This window comes from Tamandua tetradactyla, chromosome 5 (assembly GCF_023851605.1).
Source record: "Tamandua tetradactyla isolate mTamTet1 chromosome 5, mTamTet1.pri, whole genome shotgun sequence".
NCBI classification, from domain to species: Eukaryota; Metazoa; Chordata; class Mammalia; order Pilosa; family Myrmecophagidae; genus Tamandua; species Tamandua tetradactyla.
In genome coordinates this window covers 44975859-45000157 of record NC_135331.1, presented here as the reverse complement: position 1 = coordinate 45000157, position 24299 = coordinate 44975859, and the positions used below count along the sequence as shown (strand labels likewise).

Here is a 24299-nt window from a genome sequence, read left to right as displayed (position 1 = left end):
CCATGATCCCTACTAAGTACAAAGGACTGAGATTCAAATTCAAAGTAAGCATTCTGGACCCAGAATCCATGATCTTAACCACGACCAATGCAACCCTTAACTGGAAATATTCACGGCTGGGTGCAAAGATGTCTAATCTTAAGCCATTAACTAGCATATTGGACTTATACATTTCATTAGTAGTTAGCAATTATTCAACAAATATGTAAGTGCCTTCTTCTAGCTCATTTAAAATTTCCTTCAAACAGAATACTTCAAAGAATGACACATTGTACTGATCTCCTCAAATTCTGTTTTTGAGAAGCCCAGTCACTTAACTAGGACCCTAGGAAATTCATGTGTGTGTTTCTGTGTGTGCCTGTGTGTGTGTGTGTGTGTGTGTGTGTGTGTTGGGAAGCAGCGGGGGGGTTGGGGGACTGTTAGCTGGCTTTAAGAGACAGTACATTTTCAGATGTTCTCAAAGTGTGACTAGGAACCTCTAGGGGTTCCCTGAGACTTTCAGGGTATCTGCAAAGTCAAAACTATTTTCATAATAATAACATTATTTGCTTTTTTCACTCTCATTCTCTCGGAGTAGTCTTCCTGAGGCTACATGATACATGACAATAAACAAACAGAACATTTTCTCTTAACCTGGATATTAAAAAAAAAAAAGCAAAAAAAAAGTAAAACAATGTCATTCTTCTTGCAAATCTTTTGTTTTAAAAAAGTACCTATATTCATTACAAATATGTAATTTGTTACATGTAATGAGTTTATTTTAAAATAAATTACTAAATAAATGCTTCAATATTTCTGCTTTGATTTCTAATACAGAAAATAACACAGTTGTTAATTTTTTGACACAATGTGGTTGTGATGCCAAGGGCTTTGAGAACAGCTTTGTTAGGGTGATCAGAAGTGTTGGAACTGATCCAACTGTTCTACAGTCTTCTCAGTTGTTGTATTTTATGTCATGCTTCCTCTAAAGGTTACCTTGATGCTAATTTTAACTCGTTTTCACACATTTATGAACACAAGAAGGCAAAAGACCCCACATGTAATTTCCCTGAGCTCCGAAGCACTGAGTGGCCAGGGAAAGAGGGCACTCAACTGACTTTCCCATTTCAAATCGAGTCACTGCCTAGCTCCTGTAAAGAACAGGGCCCTGTATGTGGCTGAGGAAGCATAAAACTATCAAGGGAATTTAAAGAATTACCCTCCTAGCACTCCTTACAAGAATTTCGGAGTTAGAAGATCTGGCGGATATGTGCTGGAAATCTCTATTTCGTAAATGGTTCTCCCATGTGGTTCTGATGCCTTGTTAGATTTGGGGATCAACAATGTAATGGGAGTTGGGGTTTTAATTTACCAAAATGGGTCAATAAATAGGTTCACTGAGGTTTAATAGAGGACCTAAATGTCACAATCTGTGCATGCTGAATGTTGAATGTGATGCATGAAGATTACTTATACAAGTGATCAGCATGGTCTCTCTTGCCTCTGTATCTTTGCAACTACTAATTTTTGCTACAATACACTTCTCACTTCATCCCAACCCACACTTGTGAAAATCTACTCATCCTTCATGGATAGGCTCAAGTAATTACCTACTCCCTCAGGCATTTTAGGACTTAGTCATTTATATGTGAAAGACTGAAGGTGGACTCCTACCTCATACCATATACAAAAATTAATGCAAAATGGATCAAAGACTCAAATAATAAGAACTAAAATTATAAAACTCCTAGAAGAATATATAGGGAAATATCTTTAGGACCTTGTGTTAGGTGGTAGTTTCTCAAACTTTACACCAAAAATACAAACAACAAAAGAAAATAGATAAATGGGGCTTCATCAAAATGAAAAACTTCTGTGCAAAGGACTCCGTCATGAAAGAAAAAAAGACAATCTACAGAATGGGAGAAAATACTTGGGAACCATATATCTGATAAGGGTTTAATATCCAGAATTTATAAAGAACTTCTACAACTCAACAACAAAAAGACACATGAGGATGGGCCACGGTGGCTCAGCAGGCAGAGTTCTCAACTGCCATGCCAGAGACCCAGGTTTGATTCCTGGTGCCTGCCCATGCAAAACAAAACAAAACAAAACAAAACAAAACAAAACAAACAAAAAAAGACGCATGACTCAATTGAAAAAAAAAGTAGGCACACATGCAAAAAAATTGCTCAACATCATTGGCCATTTGGTAAATGCAAATCAAAACCACAATGAGATACCACTTACACTCACTAGAATGGCAACTGTTTAAAAAATGGAAATTAAGTACCCGCAAGGGTGTGGGAATATAAATTTGTGCACTGCTGTGGAAGGCAGTGTGACAGTTCCTTGGAAAATTAGGTATAGAATTACCATAGGACCCAGTCATCCCACTTCCATATATATACCTCAAAGAACTGAAAGCAGGGACCTGAATAGATAGATATCGGCACACAATGGTCAAAGGGGCATTATTCACAATTGCCAAAAGGTGGGAGCAACCCACGTGTCCATCAACTTATGAATGGATAAACAAAATGTGGTCTACACTTACAAGGGAATATTATTCAGCTGTAAAAAGGAAGGCAGTTTTGATGAATAACCTTGAAGATATGTTGAGTGAAATAAGCCAGACACAAAAGGACAAATAGAGTATGATCTCATTTATATGAAATAAGAATATGCATATTCATGGTGTCAGAATCTAGAATACAGGTTACCAGGTGCCATGTGGGGAAGGGAAAGGGAATGGGGGGTTAATCTTTAATTGTAGGGAGCTTCTGTTTAGGGTGATGGAAAAGTTTTGGCAATAGATGAGGGGGATGGAAGTACACCTTTGTGTATATATTAACACTAATAAATTATATACTCAAAAAGGGAGAAAAAAAGAGAAATTTTAGGTTGTATATAAGTCATCAATCCCCCACCACACCCACCCACAGAACTGTACAATGTGATGTAAATAAACAGTGTGCTGAAAGTAATAGTGTAATAAAATACTGTTTCATGTATTGGAACAAATTTACCACACTAATGCAAAATGTTAATAAGGAAAGCTGTGTGTGAAACAGGAGTATAGGGGAACCCAGTAAATCCTGCATGATGTTTCTGTAAGCTAAGCCTACAGCTGCTTTAATAAAATAGTAACTATTTCTGCATTCTTTGTGCTGTGGAGATGCCTCTATTATCATATACATGACAACTGTTTCTCTCTTTAGCTGCCAGAATTTTAAGTTTTCTTGGTCAGGAGCTGTGCCATTCTCCTGTTGTAAACATAAAGCATGGAGCTAATAAATGTCAATTAGGTAAACTGGCCAAAGTGACATAACCACTTTTTTTGGGAGCACAATTATCTGCTAAACTTAAAAGAAAAAAAAGTATTTTGACTGATTCCTAAATCCCTATTTTGACAACACACATTTCTGTGTGAACATTTAATTTTTCCACTCAATCATTACAGTGGCAAAAAATGTATTACTGAAGTAGTGATTTCTATTCAAGTGCACAGAATCCTTTTTTGTCTCAGAAAAGCCAGATGATCTTGCCCACTTGCTCTTTTCTGCAGCAGAAGCAGAACACTGATTAAATCAGTACCAGGGCCTCTTCACACTAACTCACCTAGGGTGTATGCAGACCATCATAGCTTCTGAATTTTGTCCTTTTCTTATGGGTAATGTGTGAAATTTTTAATTTGCCATTGCTATGACATTCAACAAAAGATAATTCCACAAACATGTACTGAAGTCCAGGTACTTTTCTGGGTTTCAGGGAAATCAAAGGGGTTTAAGAAAAGAAAAGAAAAAAAAAAAAAAAAAAAAAAAGACAGATCTCACTCTAGCTCTAGCCATTCCTGAGACCAAATTAACAGGGAGAATAAAAAGAACAAAGTATGAAGGTAGCAAGCATTTTAAAACTACATTGTCAAATGTCAGATTCCATAGATAGTTTCAGGTTCTTCTGATGAATGAAATACAACACTTCATGTGCACAAGCTTAAGGAGACTGGAAAGCAACATGTACAACTTCCCTCTGGAGCGCCTGGAAAAAGTTAGATGCACTCAGCCACATCTCTACTAATAGAGAGTAGCACACTCAGGAGAGGACTAGCAGCCTGTACAGACCCAGAATAACCAGACAATACATTTTTGAGCATTTATTATGCTTTAACTCTCAAGTTAACTAAGAGTGTTCATACATTTTTAATTGATCTGTACGCAATATTTTAATGAGAAAAAATAGATGCACTGGCTTCCCTATTATGAGAAATCTCTCCAGAACATCTTCCTCAACCACCTTCTATAAATATTACTTCTCCTTTCCCTTCTCAAAAAAAAAAAGAAAAAAAGAAATTCCTAAGTCCAAATTCACAAAAAGGAAAGTAACATCGTTCAGTAAAGTTTTTTGGACCTAACTTCTTGCATTTTTGAATTACAAAAGCATTCTGAAAATATTCTCATTTTCTTTGAATGGAATATATGAATTCCTCAAGAAAAATTGCGCATTTCCACATGTGATCTGGCACTCAAAGTTAAAGCAACTGCTTAAATAACTTATTGCTGCCATTATGCAAGATTTTTAGAAGGCAAATTAAATTATTCAGTGCAATATGAAACTGGCACAGGTCATCAGTCAATTTTAAAAGGCAAACTTTTTAAAATTCTCAGGATATTTTTCAGATCACCAATAGTTTGCTTGATTTATGATGAAAAGAAATGACACAGCAGTATGGTGTAACATTTTCTTATAAGCTGGAAGGAGCTTCAAAAAAAAGCCCATGGTCTGTTTAACATATTTAATCATAACTCATAAGCTTTTACACAATGTTTTTCAAGAACAAAATTAAGGCCAAAACTGAAGATGCCAAATACATTTTCTCAGTAAGGGCATCCATCCAGTCTGTACTTTCAGATGTTTTTCCTTCACAGAAGACAAGTGACAAGTAAGCAAATGACAACACAGGCATTGACACTAAGCAGATACCAGATTTAGTTGGTAAACATAAACTTTTTCTACTCTACTGCTTTTTTCACAGAAATGCTCTTTTCTGATGACACAACATTTTATTCTAAGTTTCTTTTGACTCCTTAATGCTGTCAATGCAAACAGACCAGGAGCCAAAAAGCAGCAAATCAAATCCTGCTGTTCTCCAAGGTCCATCACATTTGGCCTCCTTCATCAAGCCTTCCCAAACATCTCTTACTCTTCTTGACCTCTCTAGCTTTTCCTATCAAAATCCAGCATCCATATACTACCTTCCGTGTGCGGTGCTGCCATCCAACCCTTTCTTATGACTGTAAGTCTTCTAAGAAGGACTATAAGACTTATACGAAAGACTAAGTCTTCTTGGTAGGAACTACGACAGCTACTTCACTCTGTGACCCCAGCATCTCAGGGTGCTGGTCTCTGCTATACATACCAAAGGAACACTTGCTGAACTGAACTGTGAATGTCACCAGAGAGTGGTGGGACAAATGACAGGGAGGGTGGTGGCTGTGTTCCCTTGACCACTTCTCTCCTGATACTGCAAGAATTAAAACCCCAAATGACTCAGAAGTGCCTTCTTCAAAAGCCAGCTTACCACTCTCTTCTCCAGCAAAGAAAGAAACTGAAAGGGGAACACTGGCCAGATGTTTAAAGAAAATATGAATAGATATATTTATAATACATATAATAAATCTTAGTGGAGCTAATAAGTAAAGGAACAATACCAAAAGAGAAAAAGGAATGAACAATTTTTCTCAATAACGTGAAATTCTGTGCTGTTGTTGTTCTAAAGATAAACAATTAGAGAGAACCTTTCTCCTACACTTTTATTTTCTTTTAAGTAAGAAGACCAAAAGGAGGAATAGAATTTACACCAAAATATCCCTGATAGCACTATTTTTAAAACTAGGTACAACCTAAACGTTCAATAGTGAGTGGTATGTTTAAGCAAATGATGGCAAAGCAATATACTGGACTAACTTCAAAGTTGTTTAAAATTACAAACATATGAACTATATTAATAAAAATATATATACACAAGCATGCTAAATAAAAGAGCCGAACTAATACAATAATGTAAAAATCCAAGATCATTGATCATCTCTATATCTGAAATCTAACAATTCTGAGTCCAAATGTTTTAAATTTTCTACATACTTTAAATTTTCCTAGCCCATCCTAAGACTTATGACATATACCATAGGTCTGCCTTTGTAGAAGAAATTTCTGTCTAGATTACACAATACAGTACTCTAAATATCAAAATAAGTTATTTTGCTTCTCAATGTAGCTTTTAGGAAGAAGAGAGCTTTATAGGGGAAAAGAAAAAGGCCACAAGGGTGGGCCACAGTGGCTCAGCAGGCAGAGTTCTCACCTGCCATGCCGGAGATCCTGGTGCCTGCCCATGCAAAAACAAACAAACAAACAAAAAACACGCCGCAAAATGTCTCCTGTGGATGAAGGTTTTGTTTCTCTGGAAATATTTTCCTGAGAATACAATGGAGAAAAATTGTGTCATATTCTGACCAATCTGCTCAATCCCTGGGATGGTAATGGGTTTAACTAGCAATTGAAATGCAATCTGTTGCACTATAAAACTTCAATAATGTCTTACAAACCAATACTGAATAGATTTGGGACATAATATTTAATAATTTATTAATTTATTGAATATTTATGAAAATTTTAAATGAGCAGAGAGACAAACTCCTCTCATTATGGATGCCTTAATTCTAGTTGAATATGGGAGCAGAGTTTCCTCTCACTTCTGCGTTAGCTGATTCCCTGCTTTAAATTGTCTAAAGCAATTTCCACCCAGACCTAGCAAGATGACTTTGTGATGGAATCAAAGGTTTATTTTTTACCCTACTTAAAACAACTACTACAATTTTAAGGCACTTGATATTTGCTTCTGACTAGTGAAATTCATCTGCATTTATGTTGCATGACTTTCTAAGAATAAAACTGATTTTATACCCTTAGTAAGTATCTTACATATTTCCTACACATTCTACTATAAGCCAACTAAAGAATGTTATAATAACAGGTGAATGAAAGGCCAAAGGGAAAGACTAAGAGGGAAGGTCTTGTCAAAGTTTGCTTAATTAAAATGCCAATCAAATCCAAGTTTTTTGTTAATATATAACCATTTTATAAGAACATATACCACAAACTAATATCAAAATTTTTAAAACGTAAAACTCTCCCAAAGTCTTATGACAGCAGTTATATATCTGTATAAGTAAATATACAGATTATTCTTGTTTTTGAGCTACAAATATGTACATATTTTATACACAAGGTGTTTATTTACATAGCTGAAGCAAAGATGAAAATGTACAATACTATACGGTTACATGTTTAAAAGCAATTGAAAGTTCTACATTTAAAGTTTACTTTTTCATTAAAGTAGGCATTAACTGTCAGTAGCGGGCCAAAGGAATTATAGTTCTCAAATTATATTTGAGATTTGACTTATGATTATGAGTTAATTGTTCATCTATGAATTTCCTTTAAATCCCTGAAAAGGTATAATTATGTTACTGTGATTTCCCTTGGTTCTTTACATCATCCTCTGCTGCTAACATGAGTATCACAGTCTAAGAAGCCATCATTTTAAATCAGGAATGAAAAAGGGCGAAGGATTTGCCAGTTGTTAAATTGCCTGATTTTCATAATTATACCAAGTTTTATAAGACAATATCCTTGTTTTGAGAAAAATATACTGAAATATTGAGAGGTAAAAGGCATGTCTATAATTTAATCATATACATGAATCGGAAAATACATATAATACCATGAGACACGAGAATGTCTGTGGAGAGCAGACCGGGAGGCCTGCTGCTGTGACTGCCCCAGCGACTCCCCAGCCAAGCACCAAGTCATAGACCGCCCTTGCTCTCGGAACCTGCATTCCTTTTGCAGGTTGACTCCACTTGCCACTGTAGCCAATAATCCAAGATGGAGCACATGTTTACCCCACTGGAATCCCCGCTTCCCAGGAGGAATCTGAAGTACTACCTTTTGATTATGAGTCAGGCTTTGGATGGTTGTTTTCGTCCTCTTTGGGGCAAAGTTTTTTAAAAGGCCTGAGCTGATGGAGGATACAATCGCTTATATGACATCACCAAAGGAGAGCAGGAAAGCTTTTTGCCTGAATCCATCAGTGGCGATTCTGACTCCATTAGGCCTAAAATCAGAACACTATACCATTAAGTGTTGTGAGGTGATTTCAACTATTGACTTACCAAGGGCCTTCAAGTACCTCCTAAGAAGACAGAAGATAAAGACCTACAGGTTGATCATGATTATCCCACTGGGAGGACTTACTGGGTGTGGTCACCAAATTATGGCATCCCTGTTCACCCTGTTTCAACCGGCTGTTATCACCTCATTTCCAATTATATTAGCTCAAGGGAAATCTCTCATCTACCTGATCCAACCAGGACAGCACAGGTGCATGTCAACACTGGAAAAGAAGGTGACTGGTTGGCCTTGTTCCTGTTGGGCAGCCTCACAATCGCATTACCGCAACAGGACTAAAACGGAACCTCACAGATCATGTGCTTGGTTTTGGAATACCGGTCATTACTTCTAAAACCTATGATGGCTCTGGCCTAGTGACTGTGGAAATTTACTAGCCATGAAAGATTAATCTATGGACCAGCATCCCAAGATGTGCCCCTACCTTACCTCATCATCAAGAACTAACTGCTCAGTAAGAACAGTTCTCCTGGGCTTACTGGAATCTGCACTTCCCCGGGAAATCTGCTAGTTAGAAAGATGTCAATATTTAGATAATCCAGACAAAACTATAAATGACAGATCTGAATTTTACAATGAAGAAAGTAAATAAGCCTTGTAGCTTTCAGTTGGAAATGAATGTGAGTCATTCTAATATAAAATTCTAATATAAAATTCACAACTGAGGAGGGAGATCCAAGATAGCAGCTTAGTGAGGTGTGGGATTTAGTTCGTTCGCCACAGCAGCTAATAAATAGCCAGGAACAGTACAGAACAGCTCCTGGGCCATGTCAGTGACTGGACACACAGTGTACCGCAGTCCAGATCAGCTGGACCGGCTGCAAGCCCCCCCAGAACTGTGAGTTCCCCAAGTTGTGGTGGCCGGCACCCCTCCCCTACAGGCTGCTTCCCAGAGGGGAAAGGAAAGGGACTTTACCAGCAGCAGGGGCTGAGTGCAACCAAACTCCAATTGTGGAATTAATTAACTAATTGTGACTACTAAAAATAGGCCCCCAGATCAGCTGAACATTGAGTAAAAGCAGTGGTTGCTGGGTTTTGCCCTGTTATACATGGGGTGGGGCTGATGGGAAAAAGAAAAAAGAAAAAATACAGGCTTTTTGGACTTAAAAAGGTCCCCTGAAGGAAAGGAGGGGGTACAAAGGACCTCGAGATACACAGAGCAACATACAAACTTAAGCTCTTGATTGGCAACCCGAGGAACGGGAATCCTGCTCTGAAAAAGATTTTTCTTTTTCTTTTTTGTGGTTGTGGTTTTACAGCTTGACTACTCTTTGGATACAGCTGGAAGGCTTCCCAGGCCCCAGGCATAGGCAGAATTGAGCTTATTTGAATGTTTGTCTGCAGCCTGGACCTTCCCTTAGAGAGCGGTGGGGCCCACTGAGGTGGAATTTCCTCCCTCATGGAATTCCAGACCAGGGTCTGGAAAAGTGAATTGAGGGAGGATATAAAGAAGGCAAGGAATGAACAAAAAGAAGAAATCAAAAGTCTGAAAAAACAAATCACAGAACTTATGGGAATGAAAAGCACAGTAGAAGAGATGAAAAAAAACAATGGAAAACTACAATGTTAGATTTCAAGAGGCAGAAGTTAGGACTAGTGAGCTGAAGGGCAGGACATCTGAAATCTGACAAGCAAAAGAAAATATGGGGAAAACAATGGAAAAATATGAGCAGGGACTCAGGGAATTGAATGGCAACACGAAGCACATGAATATGCATGTTGTGGGTTCCTCAGAAAGAGAAGAGAAAGGAAAAAGAGAAAAACTAATGGAGGAGATTATCACTGAAAATTTACAAACTCTTATGAAAGACTTAAAATTACAGATCCAAGAATCGCAGTGTATCCCAAACAGAATAGATCCAAATCAACGTACTCCAAGACACTTACTAATCAGAATGTCAGATGTCAAAGAGAAAAAGAGAATCTTGAAAGCAGCAAGAGAAAAGCAATCCATCACATACAAGGGAAGCCCAATAAGACTATATGTAGATTTCTCAGCAGAAACCATGGAGGCAAGAAGACAGTGGGATGATACATTCAAGTTACTAAAACACAAAAACTGTCAATCAAGAATTCTATATCCAGTAAAATTGTCCTTCAAAAAATGAGGGGGAAATTAAAACATTTTCAGGCAAAAAAACACTGAGAGAATTTGTGACCAAGAGATTGGCTCTGCAAGAAATACTAAAGGGAGCACTAGAGACAGATAAGAAAAGAAAGGAGAGAGAGGTGTGGAGAAGAGTGTAGAAATGAAGTAAAGGTAAAAAGAAGAAAAATTAGATATGGCATATAAAATCCAAAAGGCAAAATGGCAGAAGAAAGTACTGCCCATACAGTAATAACACTAAATGTTAATGGATTAAACTCCCTAAACAAAAAACATAGACTGGCAGAATGGATTAAAAAACAGGACCCATCTATATAGTGTCTACAGGAAACGCATCTTAGACCCAAGGACAAACATAGGTTGAAAGTGAAAGGTTGGGAAAAGATATTTCATGGGAATAACAATCAGAAAAGAGCAGTAGTAGTTATACTAATATCCAACAAATTAGACTTCAAATGTAAAACAGTTAAAAAAGACACAAAGAAGGACACTATGTATTAATAAAAGGAACGATTCAACAAGAAGACATAACAGTCATAAATATTCATGCACCGAGCCAGAATGCTCCAAAATACATGAGGCAAACACTGAAAACACTGAAAAGAGAAATAGACACATCTACCATAATAGCTGGAGACTTCAATTCCCACTCTCATCAATGTACAGAACATCTAGACAGAGGATCAATAAAGAAACAGAGAATTTGAGTAATACAATAAATGAGCTAGACTTAACAGACATTTATAGAACATTACACCCCATAACAGCAAGATACACCTTTTTCTCAACTACTCATGGATCATTTTCAAGGATAGACCGTATGATGGGTCACAAAACAAGTTTCAATAAATTTTAAAAGATTGAAATCATACAAAACACTTTCTCAGATCATAAAAGGAATGAAGTTGGAAATCAATAACAAGCAGAGTGTCAGAAAATTCAAAAATACATAGAGGCTCAACAACACACTCTTAACCAATCGGGGGTCAAGGAAGAAATCACAAGAGAAATCAGTAAATATCATGAGGCAAATGAAAATGAAAATACAACATATCAAAATTTATGGGAAGCAACAAAGGCAGTGCTAAGAGAGAAATTTACTGCCCTAAATGCCTGTATCAAAAAAAGAGCAGAAATTGAGGAATTAACTGTCCACTTAGAAGAACTAGAGAAAGAACAGCAAACTAACCCCAAAGCAAGCAAAAGGACAGAAATAATGAAGACTAGAACAGAAATAAATGAAATTGAGAACACGAAAACAATCAAGAACATCAAATAAAACCAGAAGGTGGGTATATGAGAAAATCAGTTAAGCCTGATGGACCTTGGGTGAGGTTGACAAAAAGAAGAGGAGAGAGGATGCAAATAAATAAAATCAGAAATGGCAGAGGAGATATAACAATTGACCCTGGAGAAGTAAAGAAAGTAATAAGAAGATACTATGAGCAACTTTATACTAATAAACTCAACAATGTAGATGAAATGGACAACTTCCTAGAAAGGCATGAACAACCAATAGTGACTTGAGAAGAACTAGACAACCTCAGCAAACCAATCACAAGTAAAGAAACTGAATCAGTCATTAAGAAGCTCCTCCAAAAGAAAAGTCCAGAACCACATGACTTCACATGCGAATTCTAACAAACATACCAGAAAGAATTAGTACCAATTCTGCTCAAACTCTTCAAAAAAATTGAAGAGCAGGGAAAGCTATCTAACTCATTCTACAAAGCCAACATCACCCTCATATCAAAGCCGGACAAAGACATTACAAGAAAAGAAAACTACACACAAATCTCTCCAATGAATATAGATGCAAAAATCCTCAACAAAATTCTTGCAAATCAAATCCAGCTACACATTAAAAGAATTACACACCATGACCAAGTAGGATTCATCCCAGGTATGCAAAGATGGTTCTACATCAGAAAATCAATTAATGTAATACACCATATCAACAAATCAAAGCAGAAAAATCGCACAATCATCTCGATTGATGCAGAAAAGGCATTTGGCAAAATTCAACATCCTTTCATGTTGAAAACACTTCAAAGGATAGGAATAGAAGGGAACTTCCTCAACATGATAAAGAGCATATATGAAAAACCCACAGCTAACATCAACCTCAATGGGGAAAAACTGAAAACTTTACCCCTAAGATCAGGAACAAGACAAGGATGTCTACTACCACCATTGTTATTCAGCATTATGCTGGAAGCTCTAGCCAGAGCAATTAGACAAAAAAATAAATACGCGGCATCAAAATTGGAAAGGAAGAAGTAAAGGAAGAAGTAAAACTCTGTTTGCAGATGATATGATACTATATATCAAAACCCCGAAAAATCCACAGCAAAACTACTAGCACTAATAAATGAGTACAGCAAAGTGACAGGTTATAAAATCAACACTCAAAAATCTGTAGTGTTTTCATACACTAGTAATGAACAATCTGAGGGGGAAATTCAGAAAAAAATTCAATTTACAATTGCAACCAAAAGAATATAATATTTAGGAATAAATTTAACTGAAGATACAAAAAACCTATACAGAGAAAACTACAAGAAATTATCAAAACAAATCACAAAAGACATAAATAAATGGAAGAGCGTACCATGTTCATGGAATGAAAGACTAAATATAGTTAAGATGTCAATTCTACCTAAATTGATTTATAAATTCAATGCAATACCAATTAAAATCCCAAAAACTTACACAAATTAAACAACCAATAACCAAATTATCTGGAAGGGCAGGGCGCCCTGAATAGCTAAAAATATTCTGAGAAAGAAAAACGAAGTCAGAGGTCTCATGCTATCTGACTTTAAGGCGTATTACAAACTTATAGTGTTCAAAACAGCATGGTACTGGCATAAAGATAGATATACTGACCAATGGAATCAAATAGAATGTTCAGATACAGACCCTCTCATCTATGGGAAAGTGATCTTTGATAAGGCAGTCAAGCCAACTCACCTGGGACTGAACAGTCTCTTCAATAAATGGTGCCTAGAGAACTGGATATCCACATGCAAAAGAATGAAAGAGGATCCATAGCTCATATCCTATACAAAATTTCACTCAAAATGGATCAAAAGACCTATCAAACTTCGTCAAGAAAGTAAAAACAGCCTACACAATGGGAGACAATATCTGGAAACAATAGATCAGATAAAGGTCCAGTATCCAGAATATATAAAGAGACTGTTCAACTCAACAACAAAAAGACAGACAACCCAATTACAAAATGGGCAAAAGACTTGAACAGACCCTTCTCAGAAGAGGAAATATAAATGGCCAAGTGGCACATGAAAAGATGCTCAACTTCCCTGGCTATTAGGGAAATGCAAATCATTTTATTCGTTTCCTCAGAATCCCTCTGCAAAAGAGCAAAGTTAAAAACCAAAGCCCTGGAAAGAGGGTGAGAACACTTCCTTGTTCCCAGGAACCCACCCACATTTCCCAGCTGTGTGACTGCTACAGATCATGGGGGTGTTGCCCCCCCACCCCCATACCTGCCAAGGGAAAGACCTACCACCTAGCAACGCTGCCTCTCACCCCATGTCCCCACCCCCTGCAAGGTGAGCCTGATTTACAGGAGGCTGTGGTGAGAAATGCTGGGATCCAGTAGGAGCTCTGAGCCCCAGAAAGCCATGGCCAGCAGAGAGTCTGTGAAGATCACCTCATCCTGTGGCTCGGAGCTCCCTAGGAACCTTGCTTGGCTTAGCACCTCACTCCCAGAGGCTGCGCACTCTCAAGCCAGGCAGGACCAGAGATTGGGGCCTTAGCAGGGCGCTGGTGCAAGTAGATGCAGTGAGACTTGTAAAAATTCAGAAACGGATAGCACTATACTACCTAACTGTAACACAATAAAATTAGAACACTGAATGAAGCTGAACGTGAGAATGATAGAGGGAGGAGTCCTGGGGGCAGAAATGAAAACAGAAGGAAAGACAGACGATGAAGACTGAGATGGTATAATCTAGGAATGCCTAGTGTATATAATGATAGTGGCTAAATGTACAAATTTAAAAATGTTTTTGCATGAGGAAGAACAAAAGAACGTCAATAATGTGGGGTGTTGAAAATAGACAGCAATTAATATTTTAAAGTAGTAGATTGAAATGCTAGTATCAGTGAAAGGGTGGGGTGAGGGGTATGGTATGTATGAATTTTATTTGTTTTCTTTTTATTTCTTTTTCTGAATTGATGCAAATGCTCTAAGAAATGATCATGATGATGAATACACACTCTGATGATATTGTGAGTTTTTGATTTTATAACAAGAATGGAATGGTAAGAATGTTTGTGTTTGCATTTGGTTATGTTTCATAAAAAAAATTCACTATTGATAAAAAGAAAAGAAAAAAACTATAGATAGAGAGAATGGCAAAATAATTGTGGAGAAATGCTAACAACCATGAATCTGAGTGAGAGTTTTATGGCAATTATTTGTATCATTCTTATAACTTTTCTGTTAGGTTGACATTATACCTTATTTTTGAGTGGGATATCTGGTCAGCTAGCAGTATTCCATCCAAAGGCTACATCATCCCGTCTAGAACATTTATAAGTAACTGTCAGCCAATTCCTAAGGAACTGACGATAAAGAAGCAGGCCATCTATAAATGCTTATCAACTGCCTCTACTGTACAAATGGACTTTTGAGATGGTTTGTAATGAATGTCACAGATACATCAGAAAAAAAAATCAGGCAGGCAATGGTAGCTCAATGGCAGAGTTCTCACCTGCCATGCCAGAGACCTAGGTTCAATTCCCGATGCCTGCCCATGCTATTAAAAAAAAAAAATCACCAAGAAAAGCTAGATCTATGATAAACAGCAAGAATTTCCTAAAATATGAAGATTGAACAACCCAAGGCAGAGGTTTCTAAAATAGACTAGAGATGTTATATTCTACCCAGATCTCTGCTAATGAATGTGTTGTTGCCCAGGCCAGGTTGTCCCTTTTCTATAAGCTGTAGAAAACAAGGTACATCAAGGTTTCCCACACTGTGAGACACACAGAGTAAGCCAGATAATCTTACCCAGATGATTCACACAACTCTCACGTCATTCACTCAGTTACATGAAAATCCTCTTCTCAATTTTTCTTTTCCTTCTCAGTAAATACTTACTTTCACAGATATTTCCTGTATGTGGCAAGTGATATGACCACTGATGGTGGTGGTAAAATATTCCCTTTTAAAATCCACTTAAGTAAATAGAAAAAAAGAGTCTATTTTAAAAAAATAGTAAGTAAATAACAATGCAGGTTATCATAAAATACTGAGGTTTAGAAAACTTTGATGCTATGTGTGATATTTCCAAATGTGATTTACACAGCTAGAAGTGAACCATAAGACAATGCATTCTGTGAAACCTTATGTAGCTAACTAAGATCACAGAGAAGGTAATCTTCTAAATATACTTAATAAATTATCATTTTAACATTGCTTAGGAAAGAAACAATGTCTAAATGTAAATATTTTAGTTTGAAGAGAGAAAACTGTAATCTACTGAACCCCACATTCAAAACGTTAAATGAAACTACAACTAAAACACCACCACCACAACCCTACTCTGATAAAACTTCTAGGGAAAAACCGCTAGGATCTATTTAGGCAATTTCAATTCTTTAAAATTTTATGGATATTAAACTGCAACCTGGATGGCTCACCTTCCATGTGGGAGACCAGGGTTCAATTCCTGGACCATCCATCGAAAAAAAAACAAAAACAAAAACAAAAGCAAAACTGCAACCAGCCTTTAAAGAAGAAACCAGTGTGGCTCTGAAACCCCAGGTCTTACCAAAGGCTGCTGGGGCTGCATTGCTTGGAGACCAAGGGTCTGACTCTGGGGCTGGGGGGGCTGCTGGGGCTGGGGGGGCTGCTGAGGCTGGGGCGGCTGCTGGGGCTGCTGCATCTGGAAAGAAAGAACAAGATTATACATTTTTAAGTCGGGTGTAATATTATTTACACATCCTTTACCCCCAAGAACACATAGCTTTCATATAACTACTTTGTTACAGTAAAAATAATAAATAGTTGTCCACTTCATCTTTGCCTTGTCAGGCATTCTTCACCCTTCAAAGGCCTGACCAAAAATCTGTAGCTCCATGAAGCATTCTCTAACCTTCCCTACCCTAAATACCTCTTAATTCTGTAGTCACAGTGTTCCCCCTATACCACCCTGGTCATTTTTTCATACCCTGTCCGGTGAAATCCTTCATACTTACTTGTTTAACTCCTTTCATATAATTTGTCTTTCCACAAATTTTCTTATTCTGTCTTAAACAGGATAGACAAGGACTGATCAGTAGTTATCACTCATCCCTTATGACAGCTAAAGAACTCCAGAAGATTAGATTAGGTTAGATTTTCTTTTTAAAGGAAGATGTAGACCAGCCCCTATGAGAAAGTTCTGGCCTAAATTCCTAGCTTAAAATCAGCAACTGTGTCAGTGACAAATCCAGCTCAGACACATAGTTCTTGGAAAACATTTTCAAATCACAGAACAGACTAGACACCCACCAGTTGGAGAAAATACTAGACTATATTGTTTTTCTCAATCACCTTTAAAGTTACCTCGACCCAGCATTCATCGGGACTTAGTACTTTTTGACATTTGTTCTGACAGTATTCTGACAATGACAGCCCAGATCTTTTTTTCATCCTTTGCATTCTCCAACTTGGCATGTGTACTACCTTCAATTCATTAATGGTCTTTAAATTGACAATGCGTATGGATACGGGGTCCTAGCAGAGGTCTGTGTGAGGTCATTCCTTCCCCATGTGAATGACGCGAGTTCGACCAGAAGCACGTGACTGCAACATGAGGCCAACTCTCCATCTGGCTCTCTGTGAACTCTTCTAAGAAAAACCAACCCAACTTCATAATTATTAACTGTTTTTCTTTATAGATGTTAGGCAATAAAAAAAAAAGAGTAAGAGTAATCCTGATCCAGAAGCAAATAACTTTTCTTTAATTATCTTCAGGGAATATATTAGTGATGAAGAAAATTAGCAGAAGGATATATCATGTTAATTGGGATAACAAGTACATATTACCTTAAAAAAAGGTTTTCATATTTGTCACCTTGAAAACCACCAATGTACAAAGTGTAAGAAAACAAATAATATAAGAACTTTCCTCCATGATTTGGAAATGAGAAGTGTTAAAACAGAAGGAAATAAAAATTTCACTCCTTAAAAGTTCTGAGGTGTATCTTTAGAACTTAGGAAAAAAAAAGATCTAAGCAACTACCATTATGAATATTAATAGTAATAAAAACTGAGTAGTAACATTACCAAAGTAGTGCTTTGGATCTGTTTGCTTATTTTCCACTATACAAAACTGAGGATTTTGGAGATAATATCTATATAATGAATGTGCTTGGCCATCTGTAAGCCATACTTGGCCTCAAGCCAATTACCATATTTTATTAATTTTATGATGCAACATTTTTCACATTTTTACAGTAAAATATTTGGATGCAACTGTGACATTTATTATTAATAATAACTTACAATTATGAAGCCCAGTTCTACAAAGGATTTGTGTTATTTTGTGCCTGTCTCTTGAGGGCATTATTACCAAATGGAATTTTTTGAATCATGCTGAATCTAGACCTCAAGCCAAATGGGCCTGAAGATCAAATTTCCAGGGAAGATATTATTAGTTCCCTTCATTCAGCATCAAGGTCAAGACATGCAAGTTTCTTTGCTGTTCTTTTCTGCATGTCAGGTTTATTTCTCAATGACCTCACACTAAATACAACCGTTGGGTAGCCCAGCTCAATGCAGGGATCTCCTTTTGGCTCCGCATCTTTGGCATGTTTTTGTTTTTTTTCCATAGGGAAATCCCAAGTTAGACTGCTAATAAGTTCAGAGCCCACTGTAGAATTTCATCAGGAAATCTCCAATCTAATAACACAGGACAAACTTGTTAATAATAAAGACAAATGGAAAAACAAAACATATTGACCTATATTTCTTAAACAAGGAAGTGAGAAGCAAGAATTTGTGGAGGGGAGGAACTCTTCATCTAAGAGACTCAAACTGTATATCAAATAAGTGAAGAATAATTCTCTGGATTCCAACAGAGTCGTGATGAAATATTCCTTTGAAATTTCTTATCCATGTTTCTCCAATTTCACAGCCTAATAGGACCAAACGTGTTGCAGAAATTTTCTTGAGATTATAACTCCTCTAAGAATATGATACAAGCTCTGGACAGCTTAGGTTTATTTGTTTGCTTTTAAAGCACATATATAAAGTTTTGCATTCAATTGCATGTCCCAACTTAAACAGTCACTGGGTTGACTGAGGTTTATACTATTAGAAATGAAGGCATTATCTGCCCTACTGAACCTTTGTTAAAAGGAAAAGACACTGGAAGTGAAAGGGTAGTTCAGTGGCAGACGTCTTGCTTGCCATGAGGGAGAGCCAGGTTCAATTCCCAATCCATGCTCTTTCCAAAAAAACAAACAAACAAAAAGCAAATAAACACTGAGGATGACTGAATAATGACACAGCTGTCATAATGTTACTGTGTGACTGTGAAAACCTTGTGTCTGATGCTCCTTTTATCTACCTTGTCAACAAAGGAGTAGAACATATGGAATAAAAATAAATAATGGGGGAACAAATGCTAAAATAAATTTAGTTTGAAATGCTAGTGATCAATGAAAGCGAGGGGTAAGGGGTATGGTAGGTATAATCTTTTTTCTTTCTTTCCTGTGTTCATTTTATTTCGTTTTCTGAATTAATGCAAATGTTCTAAGAAATGATGAATATGCAACTAAGTGACGATATTGTGAATTACTGATTATATATGTTGATGTTTTATCTGGTTTCTTAATTTTTTAATTAATAAATAAAATTTTTAAAAAAGCAAATAAACAAATAAAAATTCAACAGATGGTGCTGCAATAATGAGACGCTCACATGGAAAAATAATGAAATGTAATCCACCACAGAGCACGCGAAAAAAAGGAAAGACACTTTGCAGAATGCATGCTTCAACTCATGGTCTGGCAGATGCAAAGAAAGAACGAATCTTGACAAGGTGAAACTAAATTGCACTGGTTTAGCTCCTAGTGCCAGATACACCGGGCTCTTCGGAATTGGTTATTCAAGTCTGAAGTGACTCTTATTTCTTATGACTGCTATGCATCTCCTTGCCCTGTACCTGGAGGAGTCTCTGCTGCTGTCGAACTTGTGGCTGCCTGGATCTCATCGGGTCCTGAGGCAGGGGCACGGAGGGAAGGTTCGGATGTGCAGACGTCAGCACAGCATCGATTCCTCCTCCCACCAGAGGGCTGTGCTGCAGAGACTGATGATTCAGTCTGGCCAAAGAAGAATGAAACCTGTTGACCTGGCTGAGCACATTGTCACATTTTTAATCAGTGCCATAGCAAGTTACACACTTCCTCAAAGTAACAATCAGTGTTCAATAATTACTGAGTTGCAATAACCCAAAGGCAATAAAGGCCAGTGGTTAAAATAATCTAGATTCCCAGGTTAGATGTACTTGTTTAAAGAACAGGATCTAGTGACAAGCAGGCATACTACTGAAAGTAAAAGTATATTAATGTACAAAGTACTTTTAAAAAATTTTCTAATTTTTAACAATAAATGACATTATTTGAGCATCTACTCTCGGGAGGCATTATATTAAAGGTTTGAAACATATTATCTTATTTATTCCAGAGAACAGCCCTTTGAAATCAGCAGTTTTGTTATCCCCACGTTAAAAATGAGAAGAGAGAGAGGTTGAAAAATTATTTAACCCAAGTTACTCACATAGTAAAAGGTGCAGATGGGATTTGAACCCAGAACTTTCTGGGCTCAAGTTATTAAGCAGTGTACTATGCTGCAAAGTATTATAAAAATAATAAATATGATACATGATTTCTAAATTAGTATATTTTCCCAAATGTGTTATCAATTGTAACAACTTTCCAAATGGGAATTACTGGGAGTTCACATGCATCTATTGATACAGGAGAACTATACAATCCAACAGAGTGCAAAATTTTACATGAAACTTTAATTCTTCTAGATTAGCACTGTGCAACAGAAATTTCTTCAATGGTAGAAATATCCCTTATTTGTGCTGTCCAATAAGACAGTCACTCCACTGGCCACCAGGACCGCCAGGATATAATTTTTAGGGCCCAGTGCCGGGCAGCTTGATGAAAAATGAGTAAGAACTTCAAGACAGTGACAGCATGGCCCTAAGCCACACCTGAGTTCCTTCTAAGCACAAGGTGTCTGAGGTAGAAAAGAAACTACTGTGGGCACTATGCACAATTAGTATTGCAGTCTAATTAGAATTCATAAACATAACGCTTCCAATCAACATATTCTAAGAAAGGCATTGAAAATAAAAATCAGCAATTTTATATCTCACTTATTTTTAGCCAAAACACCTTTTAAAAAGAGAACAGAAAGAACACAGAAACTAACATACTGGTATCTTCTAAAAATACTACACCCCTACCTTAAAAGATGTGAGTCAACACCATAGGGACCTTAAATGAAATAAACAGGATGGGTCATTGCTCATAATGAAACTCTATCTTGATGTCACTCAAAATGAGATGGCAGATGCAAATTATATGCACCCATAAAAGCTCACAAAAGGAATTATAAAGAATCATGCCCTATATGAGAGTTTGTAGGTTTGTCCAGAGTGATGCCCCAATAAATCCCAGAGTGATTTGAACAGTGAATTAAAAAGTATTTGCAAAATCCCCTTGGGGGAATGGCAAGAAAAGGGGAAAATTCAACTTCCCCATGTGGAGAATTCCTGATGTTCTCACAAGTAGTGGGGACAACCAAAGCAATAGGCCAAGCCCTCAATCTTGGAGTTTGTTCATATGAAACTTATCCCTGCAAAGGATAGGCTAAGCCTACTTAAAATTAGGCCTAAGAGTCACTCCCAGAGAACTTTTTTTGTTGCTCAGATGTGGCCTGGCCTCTCTCTCACAGTCAACACGACAAGCAAACTCACCACCCACCCCATCTGTACATGGGACATGACTCCCAGGGGTGTGGAGCTTCCTGGCAACGTGGGACAGAAATCCTAGAATGAGCTGAGACTCAGCATCAAGGGACTGAGAAAACCTTCTCGACCAAAAGAGGGAAGAGAGAAATGAGACAAAATAAAGTGTCAATGCTGAGAGATTTCAGAGTTGAGAGGTTATATTGGAGGTTATTCTTAGGCATTATATAGCTATCACCGTTAAGGTATACTGGAGAGGCTGGAGGGAAGTGCCTGAAAATGTAGAGCTCTGTTCCAGAAGCCATATTTCTTGAAGATAACTGTATAATGATGTAGCTTTTGCAATGTGACTGTGTGATTGTGAAAACCTTGTGTCTGGTGCTCCTTTTATCTACGGTATGGACAGATGAGTCAAACATATGCATGAAACATAAGTAACAGGGGGAACAAATGTTACAAAAAATTTAGTAGATTGAAATGCTAGTGATCAATGAAAGGGAGTGGTAAGGGGTATAAAAAAAATAGGGGCAACAAAGGCTAAAATATATTGGGTAGATGGAAATACAAGCAGTCAACGAGAGGGAGGGGTAAACGGTATGGTATGTGAGTTTTTCTCTTTTTTTAAAATTTCTTTTTCTGAATTGATGCAAAGAAATGCTCATGGTGATGAATATACAACTATGTGATGGTATTGTGAGTTACCGATTATATATCAAGAATGGAATGATCATATGGTAAGAACGTATGTGTTTGTTAGTTATGTTAAAAAAAAAAAAAAAAAGAAGGGGGTGGTGCAATGGTGGCTCAGTGGCAAAATCCTCACCTGCTGTGCCAGAGACCTGGGTTCGATTCCCAGTGCCTACCCATGCAAAAAAAAAAAAAAAAGAAACATTTTGGAAAAAAAAAATTCAGAACCATGAGAGCCCAGGCAGCCAGAGATTTTGGAGATGAAGAAGGAAAATGCCCCTGGGAGAGCTTCATGAAACAAGAAGCCTGGAGAGAAAGCTAATAGACACTGTCACGTTTGCTATGTGTCTTTCTAGTTGAGAGAGAAACGCTGAACATCACTGGCTTTCTTGAATCAAGGCATCTTTCCCTGGATGCCTTAGACTGGACATTTCTATAGCCTTGCTTTAAATGTGGGCATTTTCACAGCTTTAGAATGGTAAACTTGCAACTTAATAAATTCCCTTTTAAAAGCCAAAAAAAAAAAAAAAAAGAAAAAAAGAACCATGCCCTAGAAGAAGCATAACAAATGCAAAAATGTGAGCATTTAGTATTGCAATCATTATTTCTACATGTATCACCTCTGAGAGCCCGTCAGGGGCTGCAGGTATGGCGAGGCCTGCTGCTGGACATAGCCACTTGGCGGCTGCTGCATCTGCCTGAGTCTTTCCATTAGCATGGGGTTGGAATGTGCAGGTGGATAGGTTCTGGAGTTATAGCTGGGAGACAGGACCATGCTGCCAGCCTGCTGCTGCGGAGTCTGCTGCAAGGGCATCTGTGTTCCATACATGGTGTAACCCTGGGGCATGGTCTGCAGGTGACATGAGGGAAGAAGTCAATGTTTAGGTTTGCCAGCCTGACTTAGTTATATGGGGCAAAACATACCTGTGAGGGCAATGTTTCTAAAGAATCTCATGATTCACAAATATGAGGAAGGCTACTCAGGATGGCTTGAATGACCAGACAGAAGCAATGGTCTAAAAGCAGGGAGGCCAGCCAGAAGGCTATAGAATGAACTGGTTGCATAATGATTCACCAGAAATTTCAATTTAAAAAATGAGTTCCATATTCGGTTAAAGTGGTTTTTAAAATCAGTTGCTTATATTTGATGGCAGGAAGGGCATGTTTCCGTGCAGAAATAATCAAGCAAGCATCCATACCTTTGGGGAACAGTGACGCCAATGTTCAACAGATGCAAAACCTCATTTATGCAATTTTTAACAATAGCCAGAAAAACCACCTTCACCCAAGGTAAATCAAATAGGGGAGGATACTTTTCTGACACGTGACCATAATGAATATGTCTTTAGTAGCTAACCAGTTATTAAAAACTATTAGCACCTTAACTGGGGAGAATGGATGCAAGTGGTTCAATATTTCTAGTCCTGCTTGGACCATAGCCAGTTTTGCCACTCTACCAATAACACGAACACTTCATTTTTCTATATGAATGCTTGTTTTTCTGTAAATCTTGACACCTAGTACAAATGAAAAGCTTGAGGTCTTGCTGGGTCACTATCTCTAATTTGTAGAACAGAATGCTAATTAAAGTAGGTTAAAGGCTCTTCAAATTTCAAAGGTACCATATTTTACTGTGGTCTAATGGCTCTGACTTGGAAGACAGAGTTAGAATAATGTATAATGAACTTTCAGCAGATCTGAAGACTACATCTAGGCCACAGGGCTCAATGTATCTACTCAACATTGGTGTCATCTTTTCACCAAAGGTATACATGCTTGCCTGATTATTTCTACACAGAAACAGGCTGAACTAGACATCTTGCCAACAATAAGAAATACCAAAATTATCAGGAAAAAAGGCTCAAGATTCACAATACATTAAGGCAGAGATATTATTCAGGGAGCATCTACTGTGACTCTGGCACTATGCTGGCTTCCTCTCATAGACTGTCTTGACAAATTCCTCATATTTACAACTCTGTTTTAAAGATAAGGAAACAAAGGCTCAGAGAAATTTAGAAACTTGCACAATGTAACACAGGTAGTAAAAGTTGACAGGAACTGTGCCAAAGTTTGCTTCCAACATCCGTAATCTTATCTATCATCATTCTTCTTCAAGGACATCTTTGAATATGACAACTTCAGGCATGAGGCATGAAGGACATCCTCATACACATTTAACATAAAAGAAGTATTCTTGGATGGTTAAATATTTTGATATCTGCCATCATCATTAAAAAGAGGTTTGAACTTATGTTTCCAATTCA

The 24299-nt window shown here is 37.4% G+C and overlaps 1 protein-coding gene and 1 pseudogene across 3 annotated transcripts in view; one reads left to right on the top strand and one right to left on the bottom strand.

Moving 5' to 3' along the window:
• Window positions 1-24299, bottom strand: part of MED12L (mediator complex subunit 12L) — a 371061-nt gene that overhangs the window by 8875 nt on the left and 337887 nt on the right. For all 3 annotated transcript variants that reach the window (XM_077160783.1, XM_077160781.1, XM_077160782.1), the window contains 3 exons: window positions 22653-22882; window positions 19528-19684; window positions 16147-16260 (listed from right to left, as the gene is read on the bottom strand). In XM_077160783.1, coding sequence (XP_077016898.1) covers window positions 16147-16260; window positions 19528-19684; window positions 22653-22882 — 501 coding nt within the window. The remainder of the gene's footprint in view (window positions 1-16146; window positions 16261-19527; window positions 19685-22652; window positions 22883-24299) is intronic.
• LOC143682160 (thiamine pyrophosphokinase 1-like) lies at window positions 7930-8609 on the top strand (annotated as a pseudogene).